The following is a 10530-nucleotide window of genomic DNA, read 5'->3' on the forward strand; positions in this document are numbered from 1 at the left end:
TTTTCCTTTTCCATCTTTGGGTTTTTCAAAATAAATTTTTAACCCCGTACATTAGTTTTTAAGCCCAAATATTTTTGCGAAATTTAAATTTGCTATTTGGCCATGTTAAAAACTGATTAATTGCATTTTTCATTTTTTTTATGTCACCCTTTTGATTTATTTTATACAAATGGGGGCCCTTTTGAATGGATTAAAAACATTTTTTTAAAGAACATTTAGAAAATTAAAAACCAAAAAAGTCTCGTTTTCTTTATGGGAAAGAATTAATGGCATTTAAATTTTATTTGCTTGATGACATTAGAAATTGCATTATGCTTTAATTCCTTTTGCTTGGGTGACAAATTTGAACTTGATTATGCTTTTAATTTCCCTCTTGCTTGAAAATTGGAAAATTTCATTTTTTGCTTAATTCCAATCGCTCCTTATTAAACCCTTGGAAAATTTTAATTGAAACCCCCCTCCTTCTTTTAATTGATAATTTTAAACCCTTGCAAATTTAATTTCCCCCCGGGGGGTTTTCCCCCTTTTTCATTTTTTCATTAAATTTCGAATTTGGCAAACCCCTTTTATTGATGTAACTATTAAAAATGGAACGAGCCCTTTGGGAAAATTAAAATGTTAAACCCCCTCCCTATACCCCTTTTGTATCTCCGTTTCTTCATGCTCCCTTTCAAAACATTTTTCGGTTTAGGGTTTTTTCTGTTTACTTTTATGTAAAATCATTAAAAATTACTTTTTTTTGTTTTCCCCGGGAAAATTTTTTTAAAAAGTGACTTATTTGATTTACAGCTCGCAATTTGGGGGATTCCCCATAACTTCGCTTATATCCAAAATTTTCAAAATGTTTTGCTTAATAAAGCTCGTGTCCCGAGGCTTTGGGAATTATGTTTGATCCAAACTTAAACCCATAGGAAAAAACAAATTTTAAAAAAATGTCCCAGCGAAATTTTTGTGAACCCCTTTTTAAAGGGGGGAGAACCCCTGTTACCCATATCAACCCGGGTTTTTCCCTGATTCGGGCCCCATCATCGGAAATTTTGACAAAGTATTATTCGGAAAACCGTTAGGGCCCTCCCTGGTTATAACGGTTAAAAAAACAGAGGGGGGGCAATGCTATTAAATTAGTACCAAAAACGCTTAATAAATAAAATTTCCCCTTTGGGAAAAAATATAAATACCCAAAAGTAAGGATTATCCAAAATAATTTTTAAAAACATGTATATGTATACAGTCCAAAGAAAAAAAAATGCTCCGTAAACAGTTTTCAATGGGGGAGTTTATACGTAAGTGGCCGGGTTTTAGGCCTTGGGTTAAAAAGGGGGGCACCTACCCCCAAAGATCTTTATGAGCTGGGGTGGGGAATTTTACGTAAATCATGACCAATACGTCCCAGGTCATTAGTGTACTCCCATATATCTCAAAACAGTTATCAATTGTCCAATTGCACCTGCCTAAGGTTCATCTAATGACTTGACTTAAAAATACTTTTAATTGGCCTTTTAATTAATAAATGTCTCAGAGTCACTAATAGTTGCGGATAGGTATGTAACACATTAAAATATACATGTATAATAAGGAAAGAAGGAAGTTGTTTATTTTTGTGACATGTGCATAGTCAATTAATAAATGTTTGGCATATGTGTGTTTCTGATTATAGATCAGACATCCCGACACACACCACCACATTTCACATACATTTGTGCTTAAAGATATACTATGCACATCTTTCAGTAATATATTTTTTATATCACAGAAATTTATTGAAGTCTATAAAAATTCTTACTAAATATGTTTTATTTAAAGAAAAACACATACACATAATGTATAGGAATCTGGCTTTTTCCTTATTACGGGTCAAGTAAAGTTGTGCCTGTCTTTAAAAGAAACTTCCATATACATGTATATTTTTGTGAATATTCATACTGCCCACTTACAGTGTAAAGGATTTAAAGCACAATGTTTGTGTGAAGCCAAATTATATTTATTTTATTTTACAAAAAAAAAATCAAGTTTGTACTGTACTAAGTCGTGGCCACGAGTTACTAAGTGACATGTGTGTGATTTTATTTATCTCGTGCGCACGAGATACTGTGTCGTGGCCACGAGATAGTTAAGTCGTGGGAACGAGATACTATATCGTAGCCACGAGATACTATGTCACGGCCACGAGTTACTAAGTCGTTTAAGTCGTGGGAACGAGATAACTAAGTCGTGCAGACGAGATAATTCACCAATCAGATTACACCATGATTTTTTAACTTAGAAAATTTCTACATTAATCCTTGAAAATACTGAAGTGTTCACTTTGAGCTTAATACATGTCTTTAGGATCATAAGGCCCATAAATCAGACATTAATTTTGACTAAGTTATAGCCCTTTGTTGGGACAATTCTTTGAAAGAATTGGTCATTTTGTACGTACAAAGGCCTGTTAACATTGTTCATACCATAACTTGAGAGGGACTTAGTCCTGGTTTATTTTATTGGGAAGGGACATTTCCCATGGACAGTAGATATCATATAAGGATGTTTGAGGTCACAGGTCAGATAAACAATGACACTTCATGTAAAATCCTTGCGTCTGATGAATGATTTTAGAAAGAATAAGCCGTAGTTTATATAACCTAAAAAGATCAGTAGATGACACCTAATAATTTTTAGGCAATTTTGGTCCAGAAATCAGGGTCATAATGACGCTAAATCTTTGACCAATCAATAACTTGTATAAATGGCACTTTTACGGGCAAGTTGAAGTAGGGGCATCCTTGTTAGGGAAAAATTCATATAAATAGTGTAATTTGATTGCTTATTTATCTCGTTCGCACGAATTAACTTTCTCGTGGCCACGACTAAACTTTCTCGTGGCCACGACATAGTAACTTGTTCCAACGACTTATTTATCTCGTGGCTACGAGATAATTAAGTCGTGGGAACGACTTAGTTATCTCGTTCCCACGACTTAATTATCTCGTGCCACGACTTAGTAACTCGTGGCCACAACATATTATCTCGTTCCCACGACTTAACTATCTCGTGGCCACGACTTAGTAACCCGTGGCCACGACACAGAAAACTCGTGCGCACGAGATAAAATAAAAACACACACATGTCACCTTTGTGCCATCTTTAAGTTTGATAAAATTCAATTTCACTTATCACACACGCTCAAAAAGAAGTGTAAACAATTGTATAAGAGGTGAGTTGCCACTTGTAGGATGAGTTATTAGAGACATATATAACTTTTTATCCGCATTGCTGGCGGAATCTTCAAAAAACACGCACTTTTCGTCTGTCGCATCGTGTTCTCTTGTTTTTCAGTAAATTTAACATGTCAGTCCCCAACTAACACTGTTCTGTATACGCCCCTATATTAAAGTGGACGTAAAATTTGTTTAAATACACGTGCCAAAAAATCGGGGTTAAACCCGGGAAAAAAACGGATGTTTCCGGGGCCAAAGGACACCCTTTCTGTCCCTTTAAAAATGGGCACCCCAAAAAAATTTCCTCCAAGCTTACCCCGCCCCCAAATGCTTAGTGCGTACCGTCACCCTGCGGGCTTTTTAAAAATCCTATCGGTTTTCCTTTTTCGTTGTCGAAAGGGGCCCCTATCCCTGTATTGCCCTTATATTTGTAATCAGGGGAATATATTGAAGCAATGAATGCCTTTAAGGGGCCCCCATCAATTCGCCCAAATTTTTGATCAAAATTAAAAAGTTTTTTTACATAATTTTAACCCAAATAAAGGGGGAGATTTTAAAAGCCCAAAAATTAAAAAAACAAACTACCATTTTCATATGTTATAAAGAATGTTATTAAACAACCAAAAAATAATAAAGTTTTTCCTTTTTAAAAAAAAATGCAATTTAAAAATATAGAATTTATAAAGAAAATTTTATTTCTATATTAAGAAAAGTTTTTCAACATAATTTACAGGATGAAAATTTAAAAAATCAAACCAAAAGGTTTTAAAAGAAAATTTTAAAGGAAAGGGGAAAAAAGGGGAATTTATAAAGAAAATTTCTATATTAAGAAAGTTTTTCAACATAATTTACAGGATGATAACATGACACCACAGCCATTTGACTTCAGTGATGGTAAGAATGTTGACATAAAGAAGAAGATTGGGAATAGGTTCTCAAATAAGAGTGTAGCTTTGAGTTGTGAGGGGAAGGTTAGTTAAAATATCAATCAATGTCAATCTGCTTAATAGAAAAAAGAAACCTTACTTATAGACATTATGTATGTGTATAACAAGAAATCTATTTATCAGTTACAAAGAAGAATAAACATAACATGTAAACCAGTTTAAGCGGAAAAGTGACTAATTATACCCCCACAAATGAAGTTTAAGGGGTATCTTGGAGTCAATTTGTCTGTCAGTCAGTCCACATCATGGTCTCGGGTTTGTCTGTCAGTCAGTCCACATCATGGTCTCGGGTTTGTCTGTCAGTCAGTCCACATCATGGTCTCGGGTTTGTCTGTCAGTCAGTCCACATCATGGTCTCGGACAAAAACTAGTGTTTAGATTGAGGTATTGTAGTGAAACATGGTATATTGCATTTACCTTATGTGGAAACCCGGGTTGGTATTGCATTTGAACCCCCTGGGGTATAGATCACTGTTACTAAAAATAGAAAAATGTTTTCCGGACAATAACTAGAGTTAGAAATGAGATATTGTAATCAAACATGGTGTATAGCAAGCTTATATGAAGACCCCGGTTGGTATTGCATTTGGACCCCCAGGGGTCAAGGTCACTGTTACTAAAAATAGAAAAATGTTTTCCGGACAATAACTTAGAGTTAGGAATGAGGTTTTGTAATCAAACTTGCTATAATTATAGCAACCTTATGTGGGAACCCTGGTTGGTATTGCATTTGGACTCCCTAGGGTCAAAAAAAAAGTTTCCAGACAATAACTAGAGTTAGGAATAAGGTTTTATAATCAAACTTGCTATGTGGAAACCCTGGTTGGTATTGCATTTGGACCCCCTGGGGTCATTGTCAAGCTAACTAGAGTTAGGAATGAGACATTGTAATCAAAATTGGTTGATAAGCAAGTTCATATGAAGATCCTGGTTGGGATTGAAATTAATTGAAATAATTCTTTGTATATAGGGGATACTTAATTTTTTATAGGTTGAGTTTAAATTTTTCTTTAGACCACTTATTTTTCAAAGTCAAAGTTGCTGGTAGGAGTATTAATCACCTTTAATGATAGCTCTAGATTTGTTCTTATTTTCATGTAGCTTACTTCTGTTAGAGTCAATGTGAAAACTTTCAACAACAGATAAATATGTGTATTGGCTTTTTCTTCCTTCTTCTCCAAACCTTTGTCTTTGTTCCCCTTAAAAATGGCCTATTATTCTGTTATCATATTTTTACAACATGCCAAGTTTAAAGGAATTCTATTGAACAGTTTTAATCCTGACTATATGTCTACATGGTCTATATGAAAATTACCGAAAATATCCTTTAAGATATAGAATGATCAAAGAGTTTTTACAAAGAATGTTTCGTATCAAAGTTGTGTTTGTTTTCTCCTATTTCTACAGACAGCCAAAGATCAAGCTCTAATGATGAGAGATAATTACACAGCTATGGTTGATTATAATCCTCCAAAAGGATTTCCCTTGTTTTACTTCCTGGAGAGAGAGGCAGATGGCTACTTGTACCCGGCTGTGATGGTTCAGTTCAACACAGTCCCACCAAACACTCAGGTTAACATTGTTTGTACAGCGTGGGCAAAAAATTTCAACAACGGTCAGCCTCAGAACGGTCAGAAATACTCCACAGAGTTTGCTATCCTCTTGAAATAATAATGCAATACACAACCCACTATGATATATTGACTCCTTTCAGGCAAGAAGACCAATAAATGGGTATTTTTAAAAATGCTGATAAGCCTCTCTGGCTGTGATGTAATTGCTGCTCAATAGGATTTCCTCATTTTATATATCCCAGATACTTAATACTTGTTAGATTTGTACATAGGTATGTGAAAATTGATTCTAATGTTCGTCAACAATCCATTTATATTTTTACATTCTATACATTTTATGAATTTTTGTTCATATTCTGAAAAAATTTCAAAAGTTTGTTACTTTCATGAAGAAAAGGTTGTTGAAATTATAATGATTTAAAAAGAAAAATACATATCTGTTACATTATTTGTTGTGAATTTTTAGCTTGATTATTTGGAGAAAAGTCAGAGCTATCCTACAAACACATGCTTTAAATGTAACACTTTGGTCTAAGTTTTATATGCCACTTATTGTACAGCATATTATCTCATCAACCATTTTTGCTTTTCACTTATTTGAGATCATTATAATAGGTCACTATCAAAGTTCCATAAGTCTGACATGGTTTTTGACTGAATTATTAAAACTTGTGCAACATCAATCTTCAAAACTACTGATGGCATTCACTTAAAACTTTTTTTATGCATGTTTTTATGACTGTAACATGATGTCACTTTCAAAAGGCGCTTTACTTTGACATACATGTGATTTTGACTGAATTATGGCCTTTTGTGAACTTGAAAATTCTTGATTAAAGTAAAGAAATTAATTTGAATCTTTAATTATGTCTTTGTGACCATATCTGGCAACCATTTTCCAAGGCTGATATAGCTCTGACATGCATATTAGCTAAATTTATGAAATTTGAAAATTCTTAAACTGTTCAAAACTACTAAAGATATTCATATGAAACTGAATTAATACATGTATTTAAGATCATTATGGGAGTCCCTATACAAAGCCCATAACAGTTGTTACATGGATTTTGATTGATAGATGGTCCTTTATCAAATTACAAAACTACAAGACTCATAATCATGACATTTATATTTTTATTGAAATCCTCCTCTTAAATGTTAATTATTACATCATACTGAAGATCAAATGTGCCGCGTCACGACAAAACCAACATAGTGCGTTTGCGACCAGCATGGATCCAGACCAGCCTGCGTATCTGCGCAGTCTGATCAGAATCCATGCTGTTCGCTTACTTACCCAACTACAAGTAGAGAAACTAATAGCGAACAGCATGGATCCTGATCAGACTGCATGGATGCGCAGGTTGGTCTGGATCCATGCTGGTCGCAAACGCACTATGTTGGTTTTGTCATGACGCGGCTCAAATAATGTTATAGAATCTCAGTTGTTTTCAAAACAGTATAAATTTATCTTATTTTTGATTCATGCATAGTGGAATTATCTTCATGCAGTGTTTTTTTTAAAATTTTCAAAACAACCTGTAAACTGTAGTTTTTATTAAAGTAACATTAAATAAATTTCATAAAAAAAGAAATAGCGACATTTCATTAATAAATTGGGTTTCATATCGACTCCAGATCTTATTTTGGTGTCCAGGCAACCAAAATGAGTTTAATGAGCATACAAAATTAATGTGCAACCTTATTGTGGCGAATTCGGAAGTACAATTTCTGTTTGCATGAGAAACTCCGCCTTCAGATCATCCGTACATCAATATTAAATCAACAAACATGACTATAAGTAGCAGTCCTAATTTAACGGTATATTTCCGCATTGTAATGGATATTTTCATACAAATTTAATCTTTTTTATGAGATGATTATTTTTTCTGAACCACAGGCCTAGTGCACCGTGAAGCTTAAACGGTAAAAGTGTGTTTGCACAAGAAAATCTTATATTTGCTGTGTTCCGGATAGCAACTATAACTCCATGACGTAGCGCATACACGAGCTGATTATAGTCTTCATTTGCATGTTAAAATTTGTATACGAACTTAAGTGTTACCTTGGGGTTTTCCATTTAAAATCCTATTTTATGAACAATATTTGATGAGATTTACAACATTACTGTTAAAAAGGTTAATGAAACTGTAGAATGCTTGGTTTTTAGGCCGACGGCAAAAATATTTTAACATATTTATTTAATGTAACTTTAAGTAGTAAACTGGAGTGTTTTTTTATAAAGTAATAACTATTGTTTTCTTTTTAGTTGTAAACTTTTATTTTTATTAAGTTGTAAACTGTTGTTTTTATTAAGTTGTAAACTGTTGTTTTTATTCAGTTGTAAACTGTTGTATTTATTAAGTCGTGAACTGTTGTTTTTTCTGAAGTTGTAAACTTATTTACATATACATGTATGTTTCTATTAATGTCTTTATTTGTTACTTTTGATAACGCCCTAAGAGATTTATACAGGTCATTTTATACAGGTGCTATATATCACATTACTAGGTATTTCTCCTGTGACATACTCATTTTATACAGGTCCTTTATATCACATTACTAGGCATTTCTCCTGTGACATACTCATGACATTAGACTGGAACAATATAAATCTTGCATCATTAAATATTACAAGATGCTACATCACTATATCGCTCATTGCTTATATTATATTTGTTCTGTTATATTGGTTTGTAAATAATATTTTTTATAAAATAACTCGCTTTTTGACAGGCACTTGTGGTTATGTTGTAACAATTGTTTGTTAATAATGACAATCACTAAATAAGTGATACCTTGTCAACAGCATTATATGTTTTTTACCCAGGTTATTGGTTGAAATGTTTTATTAGTGACATAGCACTACCTTTGAACTTAGTTCTTTTTGTTATATTTTACATATAAAGTTGATCTTGTAATATTTACCATTATTAAGAAATGAATAATATATATTTTAAAAAAATGAACATTTTTAGAACTGTTGTACATCTGTTGTTAGATAGTTAAGTTCAAGTTTAGTGGAATGCTTTTGTATCTTGACACTGTGGCTGAAAAGTGCCAATACATGCACTGTTTCCGTCTAGGTTTTGATTTATTGAATGTATGAAAAGACATTCCACTGTTGTTCTAAATATATGCAAACTGAAAATGATGAAATGTGACTGTTCTAGATTGACTTATAAACATATAACATATAGGCTATATGAGAATGTTCTTTTTTTGTTTGTTTTTGTTTTGTAAAATAATATTGATCACGATTTAAATATAAAAAAAGCTTGTCATATAGAGGGTAATATGGGTTCTTTATACCAAATGTCCCTAAATCCAGCTGGAAATGCAGTATTGGCCAATTTCATTCAGACATGTAATGCTGAATCAGGTTTAGTCATAGTTACAACAATGTTGTACTGAGCATTTCTCTTCTTATTTCAATTATGTGAAGTATAAGGCCCCATTCTGTTGATTATTTTTGTTAATTCTTGAAATTCTTTAGGCATATAATCACATTGTTTTTAAAAAGCAAGTTGTTTAAACATGAATAAATACTGCATATGAAATTTTATTATCTATTTTATGATAAAAAGTAAACCTTAAAATCCTCAAGCACTGACTGTGGATTGAACTCTAGACTTCTGGATTTCTAGGTGGACACTCAACCATGTCTAGGAAAGGTAAACTCGGCAGTAAGGCTGTAAGAAGTGGTAGAGACTCGTAGTCAGTTACGATATATTACCTTCAGTTTATACACATACAGAAATTTACATTCAACTAAAGCATTATGTTACAACTATTGAGATACTTAATGTAGCTGTTCTTTATCATGTCACATGATTTATTTGATAAGTCTATCTTTCACTTAATTTAATGAAATTTCTATTTCATTTCAAAGGGGATATCAATTAGAATTTTCAGCTGATCTTCTCAGCAATCTGCAATGATTCATACATAATTTCCGTCAGATATAATTTTCTATCACATTCCAACATCAGTTTACTGTAGGGACCAAAATTTTAACAACATTATTGCTATTGTTACTGTAGTTTGTGTATATACCTCTTTGAATATGAAACTGTAAGCCATCACTAATATATAATAAATGTGCCATATCATCATTCTGGTTTTAAATCATATCATGCTTTTATATTTTGTATTGTGCCTATCAATATATTTTTCACTGTACTTTTGTTGTTATTTTTTTAAGCCTAACTAATGCTTTTATTTGATAATTTAGACACCCATTTTTTAGAAGAAAATATTTTTTTCCTGTACAAATAAACCTTCCAAGCAAGAAAATATGTTTGGTACACCTGTGTCCCCTAATGACAACACTTGAGGTCAGGGTCATGGAACACTGACGAGGATCCCTTAAAAGTAATGAAAACAAAACCGTTACATGTAGTTGGCAATAACAGTGTCTGTTGTAATGTAATGTGCAATATCTCTTGTGTCCTGTAGCAGGTGAACAATATTAAACTTGCAAACAATGAGCACCCTACTTAAAGGCTAATGAGGGTTAATTCTCAATAAAGTAATTGTTCAGTATTTTCAATTACATGGGGAAGGTAGTTAATAATAAGATGAATATGTTATTGCTTTCGGTAGTTTCATTTTATTTTCTTTAATTTAAAAAATAAAATTTTCAATCTTAAATCTCAGTTTTGTTTGAAAAACAAACAACTTTTATTGAATTTTTGACACATTCGATAGCAAAACTTTTATAAAGAAATAACGTTTACATTATTTATGTACTTACTTGGGTGTTGTTTTAAACATATTATTATTAAAACCATAGAAATATTTTCTGAA

General features: G+C 32.5%; 1 protein-coding gene across 1 annotated transcript; it reads left to right on the forward strand.

Moving 5' to 3' along the window:
- The first annotated feature begins 4057 nt into the window (after positions 1-4057).
- On the forward strand, positions 4058-9903 carry LOC132753526 (sodium/potassium-transporting ATPase subunit beta-1-like). The gene is made up of 2 exons (XM_060744007.1): positions 4058-4171; positions 5555-9903. Exons 1-2 carry the CDS (start codon positions 4064-4066, stop codon positions 5816-5818), a joined length of 372 nt encoding a protein of 123 aa, XP_060599990.1. The 5' UTR covers positions 4058-4063; the 3' UTR covers positions 5819-9903.
- Positions 9904-10530: the final 627 nt, after the last annotated feature.

Source organism: Ruditapes philippinarum, unplaced genomic scaffold (assembly GCF_026571515.1).
Source record: "Ruditapes philippinarum isolate M1 unplaced genomic scaffold, ASM2657151v2 ctg2314_1_1_1_1, whole genome shotgun sequence".
NCBI lineage: Eukaryota > Metazoa > Mollusca > Bivalvia > Venerida > Veneridae > Ruditapes > Ruditapes philippinarum.